The sequence below is a fragment of the Lithobates pipiens genome, unplaced genomic scaffold, assembly GCF_037356315.1.
Source record: "Lithobates pipiens isolate NorthernLeopardFrog02 unplaced genomic scaffold, aLitPip1_a1.2 Scaffold_18, whole genome shotgun sequence".
Taxonomy (NCBI): Eukaryota; Metazoa; Chordata; class Amphibia; order Anura; family Ranidae; genus Lithobates; species Lithobates pipiens.
In genome coordinates this window covers 332,870,474-332,898,000 of record NW_027507758.1, presented here as the reverse complement: position 1 = coordinate 332,898,000, position 27,527 = coordinate 332,870,474, and the positions used below count along the sequence as shown (strand labels likewise).

Here is a 27,527-nt window from a genome sequence, read left to right as displayed (position 1 = left end):
CAGGTTCTCAATCTAAAGACCGTCGGAAATGCAGACAGAAAAAGACCGATGGGCATACGCACGGCCGGAAAATCTAATGAAAAGATCCCATCGGACTGTTTCCATTGGAAATTGTGGCCATGTGTACACCGCATTAGAGTGTAATATTGGTCATGTTATACTAAATCCTTGATTGTTTTGAAAGTTTAATGGCTGTTTTGGAGCTAGGTTCTTTGCCATTACCCACAAAACAAATTTACCCTCCCTGTTTGTTGCAGTTTTCTCCTTGCCAGTGTGTATACCATTGAGCTTTTAATAGCACTAATTGAGCACTAATACTCAGATTGGAGCAGCCAAAATTAGGAGCAACTGTGTATGGCAGCCAATCAGCTTCTAGCTTTAATTTTCAAAGCTTAACTGAGGAAGCTGAAGTAAAAAGCTGATTCGTTACTATGTGAAGGTGCTCCAGTTTTAGTCATTTAGTCATTTCCCCCTAGTGCGTTCCTCTTTTTGATATCTCTATATTTTGTGCTGGGCTTGGTTACAGTGACCATTATAATTCTTATTCCAGTAGATACTTAACCATAACAACAACAACCTTATATATAATAAAGTTATTTTTTATCACAATAATGGCATTAATAATTGTTAATATGTCTGGTGTAATAGATATGCAATATGGCATATTACTGATCTGTTCAGCAACTTTTTCAAAAAGATAAAAAAATGTGACAAATACAAAAATAATGGCATCTCTGTGTGAAAAGGCAATAGTCAGGCATTATGATCAATGATTTTCTCTAAACTAAGAAATGTTTGGGCAGATTAGAGAAGGCAAGCTAAATGTCATTTGCATTTTTTTTTGATAAAAAAGATATCTTAAAAGAAATTAGAAGGCTGTGCTTTTATTTTAAAAATGCTCATGATCTGATGATGATCCCCAGTGATCACTACTATATAAATCACTGACCCAAAATAAAGTTGGCATATCAGGGGTTCTACCTTCATGTAATGATACATAGTCCAACTAAGGAAATCATAAAATAGAACCACAGAATCAAAATGACAGCCAAGCAACTACCATTTTGGAAAGGTAGTAAGCAATGCCAGTCCTCATGTTTCTCTTTTGATATCTTTCTTTCAGTGTTTCAAATATTAGATGACTGCTTCTATATTAAATAACATGCATAAAGCATTCTGAAAAAAATATCACATACAGTACCAGTACATCAGAAATATCTTTCTTCATCAATAATTTCATTTAGCCATCCTTGGTGATAAAGAAAGGGAGATACAAGCTAAACCAGTAAAGCTCCTATAGCCTATTTATCATTTTCATGGCTTCTTGAAGTAAATGTTATGTTCATCTAGATTATTATAGAACAGTGGGAGCAAAGAACAAGGATTTATTTTACAATTCTGTTATCACAGGTAAAAAATAATGTAGCATGTCATAGTAGTAATAGTAAAAATTACAGCACTGATTAAGCCTTTCATATTTGTAAATGGCACTTTGTAATATGTGCCGAAAACTTTGTCTTAAGAAATGTATCAATTTAATATAATTATATATAATACTCTACTATATAAAATATAATCTAACTGGTTAGTGACGCTATGCATCATAGATCTGTTTCTTTGCTTACTTTTTTAAATGATGAGCTTTGAATTGGCCAATATGAGTCTTAAACTGAAAAGTCAAATCCATTCCTAAGTGTTAGCACACACAATCTAATTCTGACTTTCAGTAAAAAGGTCTGATCCTGTACTGACTCTAATATGTTGGTTATTAACTGCTATGTGATGCTCAAATGTCTGGTTTCTTTGATATTTGTTTCATGGCATTTAAAAAATATAGTCTTCTTTTGCTCACTAAATGTTTTTTAATTCAGATTTTGAAGAGACCACAGAACATTATCAGTCCAGATCTTCTACAGCAAAGATCTATGGTCCTTGATTCAGAGATTGTTAATAAAAATGAAGCCCTACTTTCTGAATGGATTAAAACCATTGAGCAGGTTTTGGCAGAAACTGTGGATGAAAGGTACAAATATATTGATAAAATATGGTAAACATTGAAATCATGGATAAAGATATTGAACACTTTCCACTTTATTTGCACTTCATTTTGCACTTTGAGATAATATTTGTTAATATTATAGTAGGTGATGATCATTTTTGATATATATAGAATTGAGGAGTGCAGTGGTGGGCCTCATGGTGATTACGTTGGAGCTTCTGCATTAGCTTGATGTGTATTCAATACAGTCTACTGCTAGGTCGAATCATCAGGAAATGCTATTAACAGATGAGCATTAGAGCAATCCTATACAAATCTGTGTATTAAATGCAATAATCAAAGCATGGCACAGCATACATGTAAAAATATGAAAACCAAAAATGAACTAGCAATAGCGCAGAATGTATATTTACTAAAAATATATTATAATAATATAATTATATTATAATTAGTCATGAATATGCAACTATAATGTGCAAGTATTTTTTCTTTCATAAACCTTTTGGAAAATTATTAATCTAATAGTAGTGCTATTTTCAACTTACAAAAAGTAAGAGGAACCCCCTCTAATATTTACAAATTAATAATGTTTTATAAGAACTCATCATAACATTCTTTCCTTGAGTTTAGAGTTCTGGATATTACCACTACTCCTCTGACTGAGCTTCAGCGCTGGCACCAAAGACAGAAGATGCTGGGATTGATAGCAGAGCAACTACGAGGAAAAGAATGCAAATCTGTTATTGGAGTCATAATATCTGCCAAATCTAAACTGCTAAAGAGGTGGAAAGCCATGGATATTGGGTAATATTTTATCAAAGTCCTATAAAGTAAAAAGGAATGCTGAATGCATTTTTTTCAAATGATTTTAGATGGATCTTTAAGATTATTAATGTAATGAATAAAGGAGCACTTAATTTTTCTCCAATAATTTATATAGGATAACAGAGGCAACCAATGCTACAAAGGACCGTGTTAAATACCTGGAGGCACTTTATCGTCATCTGGATGCTTTATCTACTGACACTGACCCAGTAAAGCTTGTAAGCACCACGATCCCCAACCTCTTCAATGGCATCCAGCAGATTGAAAACATGACAAAATTCTTCTCCAAAAATGGTTATTTGGGACTCTTACTTACTAAGGTACAGTGAAAATGAAATTGAGACTTTAACTACTTAAAATTTATGTAAACCTAAATAAATAAAAATAAACTCAAAAACGAATAATTTGTTAACTTCTTTTTTATCTTGTTTTAATCCTAAGTATGTCTGATGTGGCTGCCAAGTAAAGCCAAATACCTAATGATCCTGCCAGACTTTGTTGGGCTTGCCAGCCACCTGCTTTTTTGTCAATGCTATCCACAGGTTCAGACCCATAGTATGATTGTGTTGTGTGCAGTTGAAAGGGAACAGCACAATGTGGTGTTAGCAGAACACTGTGTCATCACTGGGGCCCACAGTCCAGAGACACTCAGTCTCTGCTCCTCCACTGAACTAGTGTACTGAACAAGTGTTATGTGACTGCTTTACAAATGTCTTAATAGATCTAGTTAGCAAGTTTTTCATTTTATTTTAATGCATTTTTGATACATTTATCTATCAGGGTTTAAGGATAAGTAATTCACAGAGTTCAGGGGTCAGTAGTAAGTAACGCAGGGAGTTAAGGATTAAGTAACACAGAGAGTGTAGGGGGTTAGGCTTAAGTAATGTAGAGATCTGAGAGGTCAGGATTAGGTATTGCACAGAGTTTGGGGGTTCAGGGTTAAGTAAGGCAGAGAGTTTAGGGGTCAGTATTAAGTAACACAAAAAGTTCAGGGTTCAGATATAAGTAAAGCGCAGGGTTCATGGGATCAGTATTAGGTTGCACAGAGAGTTGTGGGTTCAGGATTAAGTAACGCACAGAGTTCAGGGGTCAGAATTAAGTAACGCAGAGAGTTCATCAGTCAGGATTAAGTAGCGCACAGATTCCAGGGGTCAGGATTAGGTAATGCAGAGAGTTCATAGGTCAGGAATAAGTAATGCACAGATTTCAGAGGTCAAGATTAGGTAACATACAGAGTTCAGGGGTCAGGATTAAATAATGCTGAGAGTTCATCGGTCAGGACTAAGTAATGCACAGATTTCAGATGTTAGGATTAGGTAACATACAGAGTTCAGGGGTCAGGATTAAGTAATGCAGGGAGTTCATTGGTCAGGACTAAGTAATGCACAGATTTCAGAGGTCAGGATTAGGTAATATACAGAGTTCAGGGGTCAGGATTAAATAATGCAGAGAGGTTATCGGTCAGGATTAAGTAATACAAAGATTTCAGGATATTCAGTGCACCTGCAATATATTTAAAAAATATTATACCACATCCATTGACTCAGCACCTGGTTATTCCCATGGCCTGTCCCCCATGTCTGCGACTTCACCACCCACGCTCTTGTCTTTCACAGTCATTCCCAGCATCATGCCCAGGAGCCAGGCAGGAAAAACATTGCGCACAAGCAGCTTTAGCAGCACCAATTTAAATGAAAGCTTGCACAGTGGGACTTGAGTTGGAGCCTGCGAACTGCAATGTTATGGTGCCTAGCTCCTGAAGACGATGCCAGTGTTTTCCCTGGGGCAAACCCCTCGCAACGGAGACTGCATTCATTTGTATGCATTTAGACGTGTCCACTAAAAGTATATAGATGTAAATCATATGCCTCATATTTCTGTTTGTGTTTTGTAAGTCCTTGTTTACTGTTCATGATTTTGCTTACTTGCTTCTGCCAGGTATCAAATCAGTTAACACAGAATTGTAAGTTATTCCTGAAAGAAAGTCTTACAACTGGAGAGTCAGAAGACAGACTCTGGAGCATAATAAGGAACCATATGGTATCAAATAAAGATTCTATTCTGACTGGGGCTGGCGAAGAGAAAAAACACAACAAAGATAAATATAAGGCAGTTGTTTTAGAAAGAAACAGTTCTTTCTATGAAAGGTGCGTAACTGAAAACAAAGTAATGTCCCTGGGGAGAAAATCTGTCAATGTGTATGAAAGTTTATGGGTGATTGACTAAAAAATCAGCTTTGGATGTACAGTGCAAAATATGAAATCGGGAAAAACATCTTATAACAATATCATCCTATTATTGCTTTACTATATATAGATTTTGTGTGCATTGTTTTGATTAAAAGAAGTTATTTCTATTCTCAGACCTCTATATTGGTCATAAAACACTGAGTATATGTTCTGACTCTGATAACATCTAAAAACCTAATAAAAAAGAGATTAAACATAAAAGAAGTGATCTGATTGACAGAATGATAGAATGCAATAAATGTATATAAAGCTATCATGAATAAGCTTTATTTTTAATTATGAAAGAGAAGGATGGGGAAATTACACAGACAGCAATCAAAAGAGACCTGAAAGAGGCTCCAACCCTTCTCCACAATATCAAAAATGGGAAAAAAAATGGCTGTAATTAACATTTGCCTTCTCTTAGTAAAAGGATTTATACAGTGCCTTGAAAAAGTGCTCCGTGAGATGTTCAAAGTTTGGTATATTTTTTTATACCCCAACCCTGCTTTGAACTTCTCCACAATTGTATCCCTGACCTGTCTGGTGTGCTGTTTGTTAACTAAGGTTCCATAACAAACCTCTGAGGGCGTCACAGAACAGCTGTAATTTATACGGAGATTAAATTACACACAGATGGACTCTATTTACTAATTAGGTAACTTCTGAAGGCAATTGGCTCCACTAGATTTTAGTTAGATTTTAGTTAGGGGTATTAGAGTAAAGGGGGCTGAATACAAAAGCACGCCGCACTTTTCACTTATTTAATTGTAAAAAGGAATTGAAAACCATTTATCATGTTCCTTCCACTGCAAAATGATGTGCCACTTTGTGTTGGTCTATCACATAAAATCACAATAAACTACATTTACTTTTTTGGTTGTAACATGACAAAATGTCGAAAATTTCAAGGGGTATGAATACTTTTTCAAGGCACTGTATATAATGTTAGGGGATAATTCATTTATTGTAGGACCCCAGAGGTGTTCAGGCAGAATTCTGAAATCATATTCAGATTTCTTTGTTTCTATTTTTTTTTCAATTCAGAATACAAGCTTGCCTTGCAGTGCACAGCTGTTTTCAGGAAGAAGTACACCGATTGCGTGATTGGTTGTTTGGAGCACACGGACTTCATCGATACTCATCTCTAAGCTCTGTTTCTACGGCACCTGGAAGATTATCTTCTTTGCAAACTGCCAAAACGAATAAAACAAGTCTAAAGATGCCGCTATCTATAACATCCAGCACAGGTATTTGTTTACTGTTTATTTTTGTGCTATTGTATATTTGTAAAATTTGTGTTAATTCTTAAGAACGACCAGTAAACAAGCTCATTTGTAATTTTATACGAAGTGTTTGTAATTATATATTATATCATATAATAATAACAACAATAATATAAGTGCAATCTATTACATGATATTATATTATATCTCTGTAATTGGTCAACAAGGTTAATCAGAATGCTATTTGTTGGAAATACATAGCCTTGAAATTTACAAAATGCATTAAACAAACTTACTTATGGGTATCTATGGACCCTTTCCATCAAAGTTTGGGAAAATAATCATTGGTAATCTTTTTGTTGTGGATGCCTTTGTTAGATCACTGTCCTTGGTTTACAATAAGCATTTGGTAAAGCAGGACACATGCAGATTTGTCGCCACCACGCCACAGACATCCCTGAAAGTCATTCCATCCCAAACATGGCTTATAGATCCTCAGATACAAGTCCTGCTGCTATGCCTTTAAATTAAGAAGATGAACGCAGTAAGGATTCCAGTATAGCAGTGGTGGGCCAGCAACTTAGTATTCTGTAGTATACTTATGTTTGTAATAGTTTTCTTCCCTGAATAATTATATTATAGAACTCTGTTTATAAGGGCCTGTTACATGAAATTGCAATATGTATAGTTTTTCTAACTGCGTGTAGCATTACAGGGTGATTTAACATCTGATATGGTTTTGTAACCCACATTCTGTTTTTTTTTTTTTTTTTTGAATGTAGAAGAAAAGGATTAGAACTTCTGTAAAGTTTTTTTTTTTTTTCGTAAAAATTGTATTAAAGATATTAACAGACAATACAGAAATGTCAATATAAAAGGACACGGCTCCAACTGGAGTACAAACAATAGTTACATACCAGTGACATAGTCAATAAGGTACTCCCTGCATAAGGTACAATCAACCTTCCTAACATAAAAAGACATAAAGTGCTCTTTGAGATGTCATTGCATTGTTTGTGTAAGGTAATTCTGGTGCTTATAGACAAAGTTATTAGACATTTGGGCCTCTGGCAAGGTTCCTGATTTGATTCTGCATATCGTGAGAGTGGGAGAAGGAGCCGACTACTAAATCAGCCCATTATCCCAAAATCTCCACCCAATGGGAATTAGTTAGGGGGGGTAAGGAAGAAATATTAAGGAAAGAGGGGGGGGGGGGTGTATTGAAAGGCCAATGCCAGGAAAGGGGGTAGGATAACCACCAGCTACCGTCTCCATCTGCTTCTGGTAGTGATGTATGTTGTATAAGAACCTGCAATGCCTTCTGATTGTATCTACAAAGGGACTAACCATTGTACACCCACTATACGTTGTCTTGTATCAGTTCTTGATATCCTTGAGAGTTTCAATATTTAAACCCGGCTTCCCATATATTCGAGAAACTGGAGATCCTATCTTGGGTGTTAAAGATCAGCTCCTCCATTGCTGCAATATGGTTGATGCGTGAAGCCCATTCTTTCATTGAAGGGATCGATGTGGACATCCAATGAACCGACAGTCATCATCTTGCAGCATTGTAAAGTGTTTTTTATGTCTCAGTCTTCACTAGCTCAAAGTCTTTGTTATATTCATGCTCTCTAAAAGTCCTGGTGAGCACTGTTAAGCTGGCCATACACTAGTAGATTTTCAAACAAATGTTTGTACAAACATTTGTACAAAAATTCTCAGTGCATTTGATAAATTCATTTTAAAGTACAAAAAACTTTTGTCTGCTTTAAACATTCCATTTTAACATACCATGAATGGACTTTCCCAAACAAAAACATTAAATGTTAGAGATTTCATATTTAAAAAATATTCAAACCTGGTCCTGAATTTTTTCCTCAGTGCTGTTGAAAACGAACATCGATTTTAACTCCACTAGTAATTAAAAAATCAAAGTTCTACTTTTGTATGGTCAGCTTTACTAATATTTACAACTGTTACCCTAATTAGAGGTGAGTAAAAATCCTCCAATGGGCACAACTGTTCCGCTGACCACTGTCTAAGAATGTGTCCTATCGGACCGTTTTGTCGGATATTCCGCCTGTGTTGTCTGCATCGGACTGTTTCCGTCGGAATATCCGATGAACCAAGTTTTCCAACTTGCCGGTAAAATTTTCCAACAAAATGCTCCTATCGGACATACTCCGATCATGTGTAGCCTACTCCGACGGACAAAGTGCCACGCATGCTCAGATCAAATTCCTAGACCAAAGCTATTGGCTACTAGCCTGAACGTAGTCCCGTCGTAACGAAATAACGTCATCACGTTATGTGCAATCGGATTTTCCGACAACTTAGTCCGACCGTGTGTATGCAACATCACTTCCGGACCTCTTCCGGAATTAATCCGTCGGAATTACTCAGACGGATTTGGTTGTCGGAATCTCTAACCGTGTGTACAAGGGCTAAGAGGGAAAATCCCTAAACTTTGCAGATATTACCTGTTGTATATCCCCAACAAGGACGGAAACAGCAAAAATAAACTGCCAGATGATTTAACCCTTCTCTACACAAAATTTCAAAAACTGAAAAAAGTTTTATCCAGCAAACACTTAAACCCCTTACAACCATCCAACACATATGTGCAGTGGCAAAAGGGTGGGCTTTAGCATCAACATGACGCACACAGGCATCGCTGGGCAACCAATGTTTTTGTGCCAAGAGGTGCACAAAGACTGTGCTGTCAAAGTCAACCCTCAGTCCGGAGTAAAGATCAGAAGCTCGTGGGACTGGCTTCCAATCATGTGATCACTTTGAAATTTGTCACACGATCACCAAGCCTTCCTGCCCCTTGGGCGTTCAGAACTATTTGAAGGATGCTGGGGTTCATGGAATGGGGTTATAAACTTTTTTGACATAGAGAATTTGTGCCCCTTCACCCACTCTACTACTTCAAGTACATAATGTAAAATGTGCTGGCTTCAAGTGAAGTAAAGTTTTGTGATGTATTTCTTTGTTTATTCAAGATATTTTAGATAGATGTTACCACTCTTGCGTTTGACCAAACATATTGCCGTTTAACGTCTGTTAGAGAGAATTTTAAATTAAATGAATAATTTGAATTTAAATTAAAGTGTCAATTTTGCTCTTTGAAATATATGACTATGGCAAATGGACTCCATTTAGTCCTGCCTGAATATTCTCTTTTGGAGGCTGCTGTGTAAGCATGTAAATTTGGACATCTAATTATGAGTTCACATTTGCATAAAGCCCTTGAGTAGTAACAGACAGCAGATAAAGAGACAATGGAAATCAAACTAATTGCAAGAGCAGAATTTGACAGGAAAATAGTCCAGCGATTGTGTTTGAATAAAGAATGCCGGTGCAAATTTAGTGCTTGGTTGCAATGATGTCATTGATGTACTTAGTAAAATATGTGAGCTGTGGGAATCTTTATTATCTGTCAGCATATGGATGGTGGCTCACTCTGTGCTATAGAAGCAGCAGGATTAAGTGTGTATTACAATAGTTTTTTTGTTTTTTTACATTACATTTGAATTGCAGTTGTATTGCTTATGCTTTAAATTTATGTTTGAAAGCTGGAAAAGCATTTAATGGGATGTCAGTTTGCTCAGTGTATGAGTAAACGATGTCCTTTAGAACATCCACATTTCACCATTTGACATTTCACCAGACAGTGAGACATCATGAAACTTTTAGCCCACAAATATCTGTCCCAACCAGTGGTGGCCCTTCCATAGGCGGCACCCCCCCCCCCCCCCCAAAAGCGGTCACCTTAAGAGTGTCCGGGCGCTGGACATTCAGCAGTCTATGGGAAGCTTCACAGCATGCAATCAGCTGATTGCAAGCTGGGAAGCTGATTTGCCCGTGTTCAGGGAGCAAGCGATGCACCCGCAAACACTCCCACTCTCCAGTGATTTGTCTGTGGCACTTGTCCTTTTTTTTTCATTGGCCGAGACCTGAGGGGGATGTGCGGTGCTTTTTCAGCACCACGGTGTCACTTCCAGTTCCCTGGAGTCGGAGTGGAGTGTGAAGACTTGACTGACCAGGACCCCGTGATGTGAGCGCTGATCACAGATGCAGTGGGTGGACGCAGAACTGGCAGTGCTGAGCCCAAGCACAGTGTACCAGAGCCAGAATGTGAATGTCGGGATTGGAGGTGATCTCTCTCACTGTGTTACTGTGAATGGCAGAGAGGATTGCAACAGTTGAAGACAGAGTGTACCTGCTTCAGTTCTCTGTTTTTGATTGGCAATGGTACGTCTCTTTCTCTCCTGGCAACATGCTCCCCCTCATCAGACTCCTCTGCAGGGTGGCTACCGAGTGACTGCTCCACCCAGTGAATACTGTATCCTGCTGTGAGCCTGGCTCCCTCACCTCTGATCACTTTTCTCAGCTGCTGCAGAGCTTCATGGAGGGGGAGGGTGGGGCTGCTGCGTGTTGTGGTGCAGGGCAATGAATGGCAGCTGTTGGGTTCCCAAACCCCAAATCCATCCTCTCTCCCTTCCTGCATTTCCCCTCCCTGCCCCTACACACTAAATCAACCCCCCTCCCTGCCCCATCACCCTAAAACGCCCCCCGCCTCTCCCCCCTAAACAATAACTCCCTCCCCACTTCTCCACCCTACACAATAACCTCCCTCCCTGCCTCTGCACCCAAAAACAATACCCCCACCTCTCACCCTAAACAATAACCCACCTCTCCACCCTAAACAATAACCCCTCCCCACCCTAAACAAAACCCCCTCCCTACCTTTCCGCCCTAAACAATAGCCCCCTCCTCACCTCTCCACCCTAAACAATAATCCCCCTCCCTGTCTCTCCACCCTAAACAATAACTCCCTCCCCACCTTGCCATCCTAAACAATAACCCCCCTCCCCATACTAAACAATAACCCCGATCCCCTCTCCACCCTCTTAATAACCCCTCCCCACCCTAAAGAATAAAACCCTCCCCACCATAAAGAATAACCCTCTCCCCACCCCTCCACCCTAAACAATAGCCCCCTCCCCACCCTAAACAATAACCCCCTCCCCCCTCTCCACCCTAAAGAATCCTCCCCCCACCTCTCCACCCTAAAGAATAACCCCCTCCCCATCTCTCCACCCTAAACAACCCCCCTCCCGGCCTCTCCACCCTAAACAATAACCCCTCCGTCTCTCCATCCTAAACAAAAAACCCTCTCCCTGCCTCTCCATCCTAAACAATAACCCCCTTCCCTGCCTCTCCACCCTAAACAACCCCCTCCCTGCATCCCCACCCTAATCAATAACCCTCTCCCTGCCTTCCCACCCTAAACATAAACCCCCCCTCCCCACCTCTCCACCCTAAACAATTACCCCCCTCCCCACCTCTCCACCTTAAACAACCCCCTCCCCACCTCTCCACCCTAAAAAATACCCCCACTCTAAACAATAACCCCCTCCACCTCTCCACCCTAAACACCCCTCTCCCTGCCTCTCCACCCTATACAATAACACCCCCTCCTTGCCTCTCCACTATAAACAAAACCCTCCTCTCTGCCTCTCCACCCTAAACAATAACCCCCTCCCTGCCTCTATACCCTAAACAATAACCCCCTCCTTGCCTCAACAGCCCTAAACAATAACCCCCTCCCTGCCTCTCCACCCTAAACATCCACCTCCCTGTCTCTCCACCCTAAACATCCCCCTCTCTGCCTCTCCACCCTAAACACCCCCCTCCTGCCTCTACACCCTTAACACCCCCCTCCTGCCTCTACACCCTAAACACCTCCTCCCTGCCTCTCCACCCTAAACACGCCCCTCCTGCCTCTACACCCTAAACAATAACCCCCCTTCCTGACGCTCCACCCTAAAACCCCCTTCCCTGTCTCTCCACCCTAAACAAATAACCTCTGTGTATAATGATGGGGTTAATATTAGAAAAGGGGTCCTGTGTATCAATGGGGGTAGTGTTGAGGAAAGGGTCCTGTGTAATGATGGGGAGAGGGATGGTGGTACGGGGATTAATTTTGTTTAACTACGCCCCTTCCACTGTTAACAGTCTGGCCACACTCACTTTTTGGGGTGACGTGCCGCATGCTTACATCAACCTCAAGTGTCCCTCATTCTCAATTTCAAAAGTTGGGAAGTATGTACTCTGTCCTTTGGTGCTGGGGCTGTATATTCTGTCCTGTAGTGCCGGGGCTGTATATTCTGTCCTGTAGTGCTGGGGCTGTATACTCTGTCCCACGGTGCTGGGGCTGTATACTCTGTCCCACTGTGCTGGGGCTGTATACTCTGTCCCGTGGTGCTGGGGCTGTATACTCTGTCCTGCGGTGCTGAGCTAAATAGTCCTGACACTATGGGTGGAAGCTAATTGAATACAGGGGACTGAGTGGGCGGATTCTATAAGGGGTGTGGCTGATAAGTGGGAGGGATCAAAATGGAGGGGCAGGGTTGTGCACCCCCCATCCTAAAACTTCACCAGTGAAAAAAAGGGGGGGGGGGAATTTTGGGACTTTATATGAAGCACAAATGTGGTGTGCCTCCATCCCTGGTTCAAGTAAATAAAGACGAGAAGTTTGGACTTTAAATGAAACTATTGACATTGTGGAGGTAAATTAATAGAAGTACATATTTATTGAACATGGAAAAGATGTAGAAAATGCATATCAGTAATAGAAAACACAAAAAATATATCATTTCATATGTATTCATACACACACACATGTGCGCATGTAACATGGACATCAAGGGTACATAAGCATATATCAACTTGGCACCACATGGTCTGGAATAATTAATTGATACATTCAATAAATTCATATATTTCATCTAAGCAGCACTTTGCAGAGGAAATGAGAATAATATAACAGTAAAACCATGATTACTTTGTAAATGATGATCTGGATTGATTGTCTAGTACAGACATATGTCTGCATCCTAAATGCCCGATGCGTTTCATGTGTGAACACTCATCAGAGCAGGTTGCTCAAGAATATATATAAAGTATAAAAAATATAATTAATCTAGTTGTAACTGATCATATCAAGGAAAGGCAAATAAGCCCGCCCTGAATACTTACATGGAGTCAATGTGATGAGGAGTGGCAACTATAGGGCCAGGGCCAAAAGGGTTGTCTGTCCCGGGAGCTGAAGTAATGTGGAGCCGCATGTCAGCAGGGCACATGCACAAAACCCCCCCAAATGACACAGGTTGCTGGTGTTACTAGTGAGACCCAATGATGGACCGGTGGTCACTCCCAAAGAGTCTAAGATAGAAATATGCATTATCAGTGTGTTACATGATACTAATAAGTTAAAATGAAGATACTAGGTATCCAGTTGAGGTAGTGAGGATAATAAGAATCTGTGCACATAAATTAAAATAAAAGTTAAACCACAACCAAATTACCATAGAATATAGTGTGGGAAGGAATCTATAAAGACAGCAGGGATAGTCCCAAATCACCAAAAGCAGTTGGAAGAAGGAAGTCATTGACTGACAGAGCAGTGTGTGGAGTGACCTTGTAAATAGATTACATGTACGTAAGAAAAGAGATTGGGTGCTGTTGGGAGATATATCGTCTTCAGTTGTGTGGCACAAAGACTGTGTCTAGGGAGGCACTATATATACGCCCCGTACACGTGCACGCCGACTGCGTACCAGCATCACACAAGCACAGCATATGCAGGGAGGGGTTCCGATACAGACGGTGAACACCGCCCATGGCAGACGCCCATATTACCCAACTATGTCGGTTGGGCTGGAAAGACTTGTGACCCACGTCATGACACCAAACGTGACGTCACACTCACGCCCCCTCGCCCCAGCCAGGGCAGAAGGGAAGGGGAAAGAGGGGACACGCAGAGCGCATCACAGCTCTTGGGCATGAAATGTCAAAACGGCCCTAGATACACGGAAGCCACAGCTCACCCCAGATTGGTAGCGCAATGTCATTGTGCTGCATAATCTCCTGGACACAACATGTCTGTTTCCAGAGCATACAAGACCCGGATATGGTACATTGTGTCAGGGCTGGGTTCAGCCCTTTCTTCTCTGAGCTGGTCGCTCCGCTGTTGGCTAATTGCCAGCTCCTATCTCTACATAGTTGCTGTCGCTGATATCCTGCTCGTCAGTTCTGCCTACTTAAGCCGTCCAGCCCAGGTCGGCCTTCGCTTTAGTCAATATCACAGAGACGCTCTCCTGCAGTCCTGTTAAAAGACTTGCTTGGTTGACATCCCTTCTGGCTCCAGATCCTGCTTGATGTTTTACCTCGCTTATCTCCGGCTCCCTGACATTTGGCTAGTCTGTCTATCCATTACGGTTTCTGAACTCTGGCTTCAAAACTGGCTATGTTTTGACCACGTTTATTCTATTTACTTTTATTTTTAAACAAGTGTCGTTTAACTGTAATTCTGTCTCGGTCTTATTTCATGGTTTATGACACATTGCCATCCAGGGCTTGAACACCTCACACGTGGGCGGCAGGGGAACACTGCTAACCCAGTCAAAAAGCTTCCATCCCTAATACATATCGAGAAAAGGGGGGATTTTTTGGACTTTATATGAAGCACATATGTGGTGTGCCTCCATCCCTGGTTCAAGTAAATAAAGAAGGGAAGTTGGGACTTTAAATGAAGCTATTGACATTGTGGAGATAAATTAATAGAAGTACATATTTATTGAACGTGGAAAGATATAGAAAATACTTATCAGTAACAGAAAACACATAAAAAAGATATAATTTCATATGTATTCACACACACACACACACATGTGCGCATGTAACATGGACATCAAGGGTACATAAACATATATCAACTTGGTACCACATGATGGTCTGAAATAATTGATTGATACATTCAATAAATTCATATTTGTCATCTAGGCAGCACTCTGCAGAGGAAATAAGAATAATGTAAAAGCCGTAAAACCATGATTCATTTGTAGATGATCTGGATTGATCGTCTAGTACAGTCATATGTCTGCATCCTAAATTCCTGATGCTTTTTGTGTGTGAACACTCATCAGGGACAGATGTTCAAGAATATGAGGAGTGGCAACTATAGGACCAGGCCCAGAAGGGTTGTTATTCTATGGTAAATTGGTTGTGGTTCCACTTTTATTTTAATTTATGTGCACAGATTCTTCTTATCCCCACTACCACGAGTGGATACCTAGTATCTTCAGTATTCTTATTTCCTCTGCACAGTGCTGCCTAGATGACACATGTGAGTTAATTAAATGTATCAATCAATTATTCCAGACCACCATGTGGTGCCAAGTTGACATATGTTTATGTACCCTTTATGTCTATGTTACATGCTCACATATGTGTGTGTGAATACATATGAAATTATATATTTTTTATATGTTTATGTACCGTATGTGGTTTCTATTACTGATATGTATTTTCTACATCTTGTTCAATAAATATGTACTTCTATTAATTTACCTCCACAATGTCAATAGCTTAATTTAAAGTCCCAACTTCTCTTCTTTAAAACTCACCAGCTGCCACTGGTCCCAACCATGAAAGGGCATGTAGTTTGTGCTTGATCCCCAGGCCAAAAGTTTCTAGTTCTTATGTAGTGATGACCAAGGAGGGTCCTGATCCACATTAATCTGTAGTGGTCAGCTGGAGGGATTAAGGTGAAGTGCCTGAAGGTTCTTATGAAGATAATTTTGCTGACCACTGACATCATTAAGAGGTTGTTGTAGTTGCCATAGCAAGCGGTATGCCAATAATAGGGCAGTTGGTAGTTGTAAGGATTGCACACTTTCCTATAATGTCTACTTGCAGTGTGCTAGAAGTGAAACTGCAATAAATATTTGCCAGACTTATAGTTTGTAGTCATTGGCATTCCATTGGTGGCTTTGGACATAGACCGCATTCTCTTGATGCTAGTTATTGTGACATGTTTGATTGTTCATAGAAGCCCAAATACTGGGCTAGCATTTGGATTTACAGTATGAACATGAAAGGATATTTTTTTAATAGTGCAATATTTACTAATACCGTACATGGTCATTATCTATACATATATTATCATAGTCCCTGCAGTTGATGCTTTGTCCTGCAAAATCTTCATAACTTTTGTCTAACCTAGTGTTTTACCAAGTGCTCATGACACGGCAAAAACAAAGCACCCCTTCTGTAAATAAGATAATTTAAACTACATAGTTCCATAGTAGGTGAGGTTGAAAAAAGACACAAATCCATCAAGTCCAACCTATGTGTGTGATTATATGTCAGTATTCCATTGTATATCCCTGTATGTTGTGGCCGTTCAGGTGCTTATCTAATAGTTTCCTGAAACTATCGATGCTCCCTACTGAGGGGGGGGGGAGGGGGTGAAAGGGGGATGCAGGATAGAGGTTTTCGTGTTCAATTTGTCGGGGAAATGGCTGGTATTGGTGCTTCAATCATTACGCTACCATGCTTGATATGGTGTCGGGATGATTAAAGTGCATTTCTATTATTACATTGTAAAATAAAGTGAATCAGTTCAACTCAGCATAATGCATAATCTACCACCAGATGCAGAGTGTAACTTGCCATATTTCCTGCCACCAGATGTGGGTTGTCACTTGCCAGGTTGACTGCCACCAGATGCAGTTTGTCACTTGCCACTTTGCCTGCCATCAGATGCGGTTTGTCACTTTCCACGTCACCTGCCATCAGATGTGGCTTTTCATCTGCCACCAGATGTGGATTGTCACTGCAGTGGTGGCAGCACAGGAGTGCGCATTAGTTCAGAGGGAAGCCTGGAGTGGTGGGTTCCAAGTGCGGGAGAAAAGCGGTGAGGGGGCAGGCGATGAGAGATGATCTCTTCTCTCTTCTCCCCTGCCTCCCCTCCAGCAGTGTAGTGGCCCGCTGTGTGGGCAGAAGAGTGGTGATGCGGGCTATGAGATGATCTTATCTCTCTGCTCCATTGCCTCACCTCCAGCAGTAAAGCAGCCCTGCTGTGAGGGCAGAAGGGTGGTGATCCGTCCATCGGTGAGTGATGTCATCTCTCTGCTTGCCTGCCACATGTCAGACAGTGTAGCTTTCGCAGCCTGGCTGCAAACAGGCCAAGGGTGCCCCTGAATTACAGAACTCTTCCTCCATGTCATGTAGAAGAGGAGAGGATGTTCTGCAGTTTTTTCCTAAAGTGACAATGCTGCTTCTCCATAGATACAGTATGGTGAGAGACAATTGTCACTGTAGGACAGGAAGCATTTAACTGGCAGGATTACCAGGTGAAGAAGGAAAAAAACTGAAATAGAAAACTATTGCAGCCAACACATCTAAGGTCTCTGATCTCCTGTATATAAAATGTTTGTTGGTTTGGATATGTTTTAATTAGCCCCTTGCAATAGTTTCAAAATTTGAAAGGGGATTCTTGTACCTTACAAATTTAAATTCTGTTTGTTTGCCAAACATTTTTTTAGACCAGCAACAAGAGTACCAAAGCAATGGTGTGGCTATAACAGACGATGAAATTATTATGTACCACTTGGAAGCTCTACGCATCAAACTTAAACAAACTCTGGACATCATGGAAAAGCTGCAGGAGGTAACTTTTTGTACTTATGGAAAAGGAAATGGTTTGTGAAGTTGGCAAAATAATGGATAATATATTGCTTTAAGACAAAAAAAGTAACTAGCCTTGAACCATTTAGTGTGAACACCGTCTATTACACTTTATATATTTTTATTATAGCTGTTTATATATTGGTTGTGGTTCATAACAATTAGAGTTTAAAATTGTAGTCTTATAATAAGTTACATTTGTTCCTGAAGGTTTTCACTACATTTCAGTGTGTTATGTATGTTTTACAGTATAAAATATTATCCACAATGACAGAAGGCCTACGAAAGCCTGCCCAGGAAGACCTAATTGAAGATGATGACAGTGAATCTGGAAGTGCCTGTGAAACCCCTATTGAGGAGGTTAAGGGAACAGGTATAATCTACTGTTCATGCCCCTCTTAGATTTTCCTGGGAATTTTTTTTCCTATCTGACCAATGTTTATCAGTAACAGTGAAGTGTGAGTGTCTACCTGATGGGATATAAACTGCTTGGACTGTTTAGGTGGGCATTTGCACTGCGTTGGCTAGCCACATACCTAAGAATATTCTCATGAGACCTGTTAAAGAGAATATGAAAAATCTGTCCAAGAACAGTAAAAACATATTTACAACATAGATAGATTATTTGAAAATTGTGCTTCCAGGTCTAAAAAAATCATGCATGCATGGCCCATTTTAAAATGCTAACACACCAGGATAAGGATTAATATAAAAATGTGACAGCTATTTTCAGCAGAGCATAATAAGATTTGAAATTACAGTCACTAGGCTGTAAATAAGGTTTATTATCCTCATGTAAATACCACGTATCTGGTTAAAGACTGAAGTGATAATGTGGCTTGCCTTGCATCCTTAGTCTAAACATTCCTTGAGTTTGTCTTATACACAAATGTGTCAGAGGTTTTGTTTGCTGGACTGGATGTTGTTTTCGATACCTCCGGTTACAACATGCTATCAGATCCTTGTTACCCTCAGTCACCCTCCCTTCACACCGATCCCATTGAGGAACTATTGGCCCCTGGTGATTTAGACAAGCCTCACTAAACTCTATATGGTGCTCTCCTATGTGTTAATTCACCTAAGATAGAAAAATTGTGGGAGTACTGGAAGGGGGATATCTCCACGTTGGATAGGGAAGATTGGGAGGACTGTCTGGAGCAGGGCCCCAAGCTATTAACTTCCTCTAGGGATAAACTAATTAAAGTAAAGTTTCTCGACTGTCTGGGAGGCCCCTCAAATGAGAGACACACTCCACGTCCCATTATAGTCCGAAGTCCGGTCATTGAACGTGGGGCGTGACCGGATGTCAGGGTGAGAGGTCGCGGCGGGCTCAGACCTACCGCTCGCTCCAGAGACTAATGCTGCCGAGGTAGTGTGGAGGAGGAGGAGGGAAGGAGAAGCCGAGCGTTGAGGTGCCGAAACGAGGGGACGCTGCGAAGCTGTGACACCACCAAAGCGAGAGTAACGGTACATTCGGTTGACCGAACGGCGCAACAGTGGAGATATGTGGAGGTCGCCACAGGAAGCTCTCCCATAGAGGAACACCGATCCCCACGTAAGAAACCCTGTGAGAGAGGGAATCAAAGCGAATGGAGGGATTGAGCGATACCCCCCCCCCCCCCCCCGGTGGAAGAGACGTAAGACCTGAAGGTATGACTAGGAAAAGGGGGGTGGAGGAGGCGACCACACATAATGGATCACAAACATTACGTAGTTCCAAAGATAAGGCTGGTCACTCGACCGGGCTGACAGGCGTTGCTGCTGCTGCCGCCGCTTCTAAACTGGAGCGATATGCCCATACGCCTAATCAGACTCCAAACCAAACACCTAAAAAGAACGTGCAAGTCGGAGAGGGGCGGCCGCAGAGTACTGCAGCCGTGCAAATGGTCGGAAGGAAAAGCCAGGGCTTGACGACCGAAATAGAGCCGACAAGTTTAAATAAAGCAATATGTGTGGCAGTCCGGTCGGACACTACGGGTGTAATGGGTGGAATATCGGAAGCACAAGCGTCCGTGAGTAATCTCTCCTTGGAGAGGGGGACTGGACGGGACACTGAGATAAGTACAGAAGGAGAAATTTGGGTAAAAGGTAAAGAACCATCACTAAAAGAAATTCTTTCTGCGGTGAATACATGTACAGTGGTGTGAAAAAGTGTTTGCCCCCTTCCTCATTTCCTGTTCCTTTGCATGTTTGTCACACTTAAGTGTTTCGGAACATCAAACCAATTTAAACAATAGTCAAGGACAACACAAGTAAACACAAAATGCAATTTGTAAATGAAGGTGTTTATTATTAAAGGTGAAAAAAAATCCAAACCATCATGGCCCTGTGTGAAAAAGTGATTGCCCCCTAAACCTAATAACTGGTTGGGCCACCCTTAGCAGCAACAACTGCAACCAAGCGTTTGCGATAACGTGCAATGAGGCTTTTACAGCGTCCTGGAGGAATTTTGGCCCACTCATCTTTGCAGAATTGTCCTAATTCAGTTACATTAGAGGGTTTTCGAGCATGAACGGCCTTTTTAAGGTCATACCACAACATCTCAATAGGATTCAGGTCAGGACTTTGGCTAGGCCACTCCAAAGTCTTCATTTTGTTTTTCTTCAGCCATTCGGTGGTGGACTTGCTGGTGTGTTTAGGATCATTGTCCTGCTGCAGAACCCAAGTTCGTTTCAGCTTGAGTACACGAACAGATGGTCGGACATTCTCCTTCAGGATCTCTTGGTAGACAGCAGAATTCATAGTTCCTTTTATCACGGCAAGTCTTCCAGGTCCTGAAGCAGCAAAACAGCCCCAGACCATCACACTACCACCACCATATTTTACTGTTGGTATAATGTTCTTTTTATGAAATGCAGTGTTCCTTCTACACCAGATATACTTGGACACACACCTTCCAAAGAGTTCCACTTTTGTCTCATCGGTCCACAGAATGTTGTCCCAAAAGTCTTGGGGATCATCAAGATGTGTTGTGGAGAAATTGAGACGAGCTTTGATGTTCTTTTTGCTCAACAGTGGTTTTCTCCTTGGAACTCTGCCATGCAGGCCATTTTTGCCCAGTCTTTTCCTGATGGTGGAGGCATGAACGCTGACCTTAACTGAGGCAAGTGAGGCCTGCAGTTCCTTGGACGTTGTTGTGGGGTCTTTTGTGACCTCTTGGATGAGTCGTCGCTGCGCTCTTGGGGTATTTTTGGGCGGCTGGCCACTCCTGGGAAGGTTCACCACTGTTCCATGTCTTCGCCATTTGTGGATAATGGCTCTCACTGTGGTTCGCTGGATTCCCAAAGCTTTGGAAATGGCTTTATAACCCTTTCCAGACTGATAGATCTCAATTACTTTCTTTCTCAATTGTTCCTGAATTTCTTTGGGTCTCGGCATGATGTGTAGCTTTTAAGGATCTTCTGGTGGACCTTACTGTGTCAAGCAGCTCCTATTTAAGTGATGCCTTGATTGTGAACAGGTGTGGCAATAATCAGGCCTGGGTGTGGCTAGAGAAATTGAACTCAGGTGTGGACAACCACAGTTATAGTATGTTTTAACAAGGGGGGCAATCACTTTTTCACACAGGGCCATGATGGTTTGGATTTTTTTTCACCTTTAATAATAAACACCTTCATTTACAAATTGCATTTTGTGTTTACTTGTGTTGTCCTTGACTATTGTTTAAATTGGTTTGATGTTCCGAAACACTTAAGTGTGACAAACATGCAAAGGAACAGGAAATGAGGAAGGGGGGAAACACTTTTTCACACCACTGTAAATTATCATTGGATGATGTATCAGATCAATTAAAGCAGATAAGAGAAGATGGGATGAATCTTAAAAATGAAGTACAGAAAACTGCGGCCCGTATATCAGATATGGAGGAGAGAGTCAGCCAGGTGGAGGATGATGTACTCCCGCTGAAACAGGAGATGCAAATGATGAAGGGCCAGTTAAATTTGTGTATGGCTAAAATGGACAATATGGAAAATATTATACGCAGGAAAAATATCAGAGTTTTAGGTGTTCCGGAGAAAAGTGAAGGCAATAATCTTGCTGAATTTATGGAAATATGGATAAAGGATAAAGTAGGGAGTGAGAAGCTATCAAGATTTTTTGCAATTGAAAGGGCGTATAGAATTCCGTTTAGGATGGTGGAAGGAAGAAGTCATCCTAGACCCATAATCATCCAATTGCTGTCCTATAGAGATAAAGTTGTTATCCTTCAAAGAGCAAGAGAACTGCGTAACCTTGAATATAATGGGATAAAGATTTCATTGTATTCAGATTTTTCCCCAGAGCTGCAAGGACAGAGAGCCAAGTTTATAGAGTGCAAAAAGAAATTGCAGAGTCTTAAAGTGAACTATGCATTGCTTTATCCGGCAAAGTTGAGGGTATCAGCATTTTGGGAAAACACATTTTTTAATAGTCCAGAAGAAGTTAAGTCGTGGTTGGAGGAAAATAAATGTCTGCTGCAACAGAGGGGAATGCTGTAATATGAAAACAGAAAGAAAATTGACATTTTTTTTCCTTTTTTTTTTTTCTTTTTTTTTTCTGGACTAAGAGGGAATGCTCCCATATTGCTCTGTTTGTCTCCCTCCCTCTCTTCTTCCCCCCTTCCCTTTTTTTTTTTTTTTTTTCTCGGCAGTAATGTGGACTATTTTTTGTTATAGAAAGAGTAATGGGAGTGGGTGGGTAGGGCGAGTAGGTGGGGAGGATATATCACCCTGGGAGGTAAAAACGGTCATGTTGGAAGCCCCTTAGAAGGGCCCCAAGTGGGGCATGGGAGGGTTGGGGAGGGGAAAGAAAAAAGGGATGGGGAGTATGAATGGATGAATGATAGCGAGAGAAAGGAGGTTGAAAGGATAGGAAAGGATATAGGTAGGCATGGTAAAGGATTATTAATTGCACAAAAAAAAATATTTAAGTATAAAGTTGATGTGTGAAATTGCATTGAATACGGTGGTCAGGGAAAAAGGGCACAAGAAAATGAAATTAAGGGAGGCACAAGGAAATAATATTGTTCAATTTATATAAAATGTGTGTAAAATGTGCATAAGAAATATGGTAAATTTGAGATACAAAATATGTGTGGGACTAAAATTTTGGAGCACAGGGAAAAAAGAAAAAAGTAAGGGGGAGATCACGTGTGAAAACACAGAGAAAGCACGTAGAATGGAGAATAAAAGTATGATATTGTGATTTAGGCTTTAAATATGGGAGTAAGCAGTAAGGTAGGGAACTTCACTAAAAAGGTTAAAATCTGTTCTTGGAATATACGGGGGGTGAAGGAACAGCTGAAGAGACGTGCGTTATTTTCCATGGGGAATATGGGTAATTATGGGATGCTCTGTTTGCAGGAGACCCACCTGGACCGAGATACAATCAGTGTGCTAAGACACAGAAAATATAGGATACAATATCATTCTACATACACCTCCTACTCAAGGGGAGTGAGTGTCTTAATAGAGCCTGGGTCGGGCCTAACCTGCAGGCAGAGCATCATAGATGTTAAAGGGAGATATGTGTTCCTTTTTTGTGGTATAGAAGATAGAGTATGTGTGATTGCAACTGTGTATATCCCACCACCATTTAATGCAGAAATATTACATGAACTGCTGAAGTTTATAAAGGATAAGCCTGGAATCCCAGTCATAATAGCAGGGGACTTTAATATGATAATGGATCAAAAAATAGATAGGTTCCCACAGAAGGTCGGTAGTAGGGAGGGACCTAATGGGTTGTTATTTCAATTCTGTGAAGAAACAGGTTTTGTGGATATATGGAGAAGGTGGAACCCCTTAAAAAAACAGTATTCTTGTCACTCTAAGACGTACTCCACCTTGTCCAGGATCGATATGGTGCTGTGTAATGAAGAGGCGCTGGGGATGGTGGAGAAAGTGGAGTACGAGCCAAGGGGAATTTCGGACCATTCACCGGTAATGTTTTTAATGACAATAGGGAGAGGATGTAGCAGAAGGGAATGGAAGATAAACCCATTTTGGTTAGAACTAATGGATAACATGGAGGGGGTAAAAGAAAATCTAAAAGAATTTTTGAGCATAAATGCGGGATCTACGTCCCTGGGAATAATGTGGGATACCTTGAAAGCCTTCTTAAGGGGGGAACTAATAAAAAAGATATCGCAGATTAAGAAGAATGGGTTAGCAAAGGAAATAGAAGCAAAAGAAAGGGTAAGGAGGTCAGAAGAGAGGTATATAAGGGCCCCCTCAGAAGAAAGTTCCAAGGAATGGGAGAAAAATCAGGTAGAATATAAAAGACTTATATGGGAGAAAGAAGAGAAGAAAAGGCAGTTCCAGAGGCAGTCCTTCTTTGGCGAAGGGGAACAAGTGGGGAGGGTATTGTCATTGATTGCTAAATCAAATAGTTCGTCCCCAATAATACCGGCGATATTGGACAGGGAGGGAGGTATGAGGAAGTCAACACCTGAAATAGTGGAAGAGTTTAGAAAATATTATGAGGAACTATATAAAGTTTCAAACTCTGAAGTAGAGGGGGAGATGCAGGAATTTTTTGGGAAAATAACATTACCCAGGCTGTCGGAGGAAGATAGGGAGGGCTCTGAAGCACCATTGACCCTGGAGGAGCTGCAAAAAGTAACAGCAGAAATGACAAATCAGAAAGCACCAGGTCCGGATGGACTGCCGATAGAGATTTATAAAAAATTTGGGGAGATACTTTTACCGGCTCTCCTACAGGTGCTCAATGGCGCTTTTGAAGCGGGACAGTTGCCGCAATCAATGATGGAGGCCACAGTGGTGGTCCTAGCAAAAGAAGGGAAAAACCAATTGGAGACCGCATCATATAGACCTATATCGTTACTGTGTTCAGATGTTAAAATCTTGGCAAAAGTACTTGCAACAAGGGTAAAAAATATAATATCAAAACTAATACATCAGGACCAAACTGGGTTTATCCCAGGGCGGTCCACAAATATGAATGTGAGACGCACCTATTTAAACATTCAGATTCCTTCAGAAAACAAAGGGAATAGAGCAGTTATGTCCTTAGATGCAAAAAAAGCCTTCGATAGTGTGGAGTGGCATTATTTGAGGAGGGTGTTGGCGGAATTTCAATTTGGTCCGAGATTTATGCAATGGATAAGAGTACTGTATACAGGTCCAAGGGCGAAAGTGAGAATAAATGGGGAATGTTCAGAGGGGTTCCATTTGGAGAGGGGGACAAGACAGGGGTGCCCTTTGTCGCCCCTGCTTTTCGCCCTCTCGATGGAGCCTCTGGCTATAGCCTTGAGAGAGGCGCAGGATATCCGGGGGTTTAAAAGAGGGAATGAAGAGGAAAAGGTTGCTTTGTATGCAGACGATGTATTGTTGTTATTAGGGGACACGGGGCCCTCATTGGTGGCGGCAATGACCCTGATAAAAGAATTCGGGTATTTCTCTGGACTTGAAATTAACTGGGAAAAATCTGCTCTCCTACCAGTGGATCCCCTCGATGCCCCACTGCCAGTACAGGTATCCCAAATAGAAATAGTTAAACAAATGAAGTACTTGGGAGTGAATATGACGGCAGACCCAAGGCAGTATATAGCAGGGAATTTAGTTCCACTTATGTCAAAATTAAAGCGTAAAATTAGAATATGGAAGAACCTCCCCTTGTCAGTAGCCGGTAGGTGCAATTTAATTAAGATGGTGTGGATGCCTCAAATATTATATGTTATACAAAACTCACCGGTTTGGATTCCAAAATATTGGTTTAAAAAAATGGAAAGTTTGTTTAGAGAGGTGATATGGAAGAACAGTGTGGCAAGAATTAGCTTACAAGTACTACAGAGACCAAGGGAAATGGGTGGGATGGCACTACCTAATATGAGATACTACTTTCTGGCTGCCCAATTACAGTATATGTGGGGAGGTAACCTGGTAGCAGTGACAGGAAGGGGGGGTGGTCCCCTGGGGAGGGATTCTCCACATAATACGGTCGCGGAAGCCGTGGAAGCCGACTCATTTAGGACCAGCTGCCCCACAGTCCAACTGATGGTAAAGTGTTGGGAGGAGGTAAAAGTAATATTGGGGTATAGAGGATATACAGAATTCTCACCAATATGGGAAAATAAAAACTTAGAGGAAATTAAGAAAATGGGGAGATTAGTAGAATGGGATCGGAGGGGCGTACACTTCTTAGTGCAACTATATAAGGACGGGAGACTGAAAACATTTCAGGAACTAAGGGATGAATATGGGCTACCGGCTTATTACCTCCTTAATTATATACAAATTAAACATGCGTTAGAGGCACAATTTAGAGACAGGAAGTTGGAATGGAGTAAGATGCCTGCACTCAGGAGAATTATAAGCTATAATATATCGAAAGGAGGTATTTCTGAGATCTATAGGTATCTAAAGGGAACAGAACAAGAAGGGGTAATAGAGGAGAAAAAAAAGGCAAAATGGGAAAGAGAGGTGGGCCCAATATCGGTAGAACAGTGGGAAAAGGTTCTGGCATTGGGGGCGAAAGTTTACTTATCTCCATCACATAGTATATCTCAAATGTATTTAATCCATAGGGTATATTACACTCCTCTTAAATTGTTTAGATTTGGGAGTAGACAGGACGCAGAATGCCAAAGGTGTGGGGACCGAAGAGGAGATTTAATACATATGATTTGGCGATACCCAAGATTATATAGATATTGGGTAGGAATAATAGGGAAAATTAATAAAGTGTTTGGGTTATCATTGGAAGTAGAAGCTAAAATCTGTATAATGGGATTGATAGAAGAAGAGGAGGTACGAGGGGATATCCACACAGCGGTTGGAGATCCACACCGCAAAGGAGACGTCGCTGGCCCCGCCGCCTGGTATATACTTAAAGGGGAACCCCCTCAAGTCCACAACAGACCCTTGTCCGAGCACGCTACCCGGCCGGCTAGGAAAGGGGGGGCGAGCGAGCGCCCCCCCCCCCCCGAGCCGTACCAGGCCACGTGCCCTCAACATGGGGGGTGCCTTGGGGAAGGGGTGGCCGCGCGGCCCCCCCACCCCAAAGCACCTTGTCCCCATGTTGATGAGGACAAGGGCCTCTTCCCGACAACCCTGGCTGTTGGTTGTTGGGGTCTGCGGGCGGGGGGCTTATCGGAATCCGGGAGCCCCCTTTAATAAGGGGGCACCGGATACCGGCCCCCACCCTATGTGAATGAGTATGGGGTACAATGTACCCCTACCCATTCACCTGTAAAATAAAAGTACAAAAAAAACACAACACACGAGATAAAATACTTTATTGCACAGCTCCGGGGGTCTTCCGTCTTCGGGGTCTTCTCGCCGTACTCCTCCACTATCTTCTTGTAGCTCATTTGCTAGTGGAGGAGTCCGGCTTTCTTCCTCGCCGCCGGCCTCTTCTTCCGACTTCGAGGGTCTTGTCCCCCTCTTCGGTTCTTCTGCCGGGCCACCGCGCCTTCTTATAGCTCTTTTACAGGCGGTGGCCCGGTCTTCTGTCGCCGCCACCGCCTTCCATTCTTCTTCTTCTTCTTCTTCTTCTTCTTCTCCAGGAGATGTTGACTCGACGATCTCTCCGGCCACAATGCCAGGGACGCGCTGCGCTGCCACTTATATAGGGACAAGGGGCGGTGTCATATGGGTTTATGTCACATGGGTTGATGTCACATGGCGACAGTCCCAGCATCCTCCGGGACTGTGACATCGTAAGGGGGCGGGGTCACCATGTGACACCAACCCATGTGACATA

The 27,527-nt window shown here is 41.7% G+C and overlaps 1 protein-coding gene across 1 annotated transcript in view; it reads left to right on the top strand.

Moving 5' to 3' along the window:
• LOC143988073 (dynein axonemal heavy chain 5-like) overlaps positions 1-27,527 on the top strand; it is a 310,868-nt gene that overhangs the window by 17,005 nt on the left and 266,336 nt on the right. Inside the window, exons 4-10 of the mRNA XM_077487337.1 lie at positions 1,872-2,023; positions 2,630-2,803; positions 2,940-3,144; positions 4,763-4,971; positions 6,100-6,302; positions 17,681-17,805; positions 18,072-18,195. Of these exons, the coding sequence (XP_077343463.1) occupies positions 1,872-2,023; positions 2,630-2,803; positions 2,940-3,144; positions 4,763-4,971; positions 6,100-6,302; positions 17,681-17,805; positions 18,072-18,195 (1,192 nt within the window). The remainder of the gene's footprint in view (positions 1-1,871; positions 2,024-2,629; positions 2,804-2,939; positions 3,145-4,762; positions 4,972-6,099; positions 6,303-17,680; positions 17,806-18,071; positions 18,196-27,527) is intronic.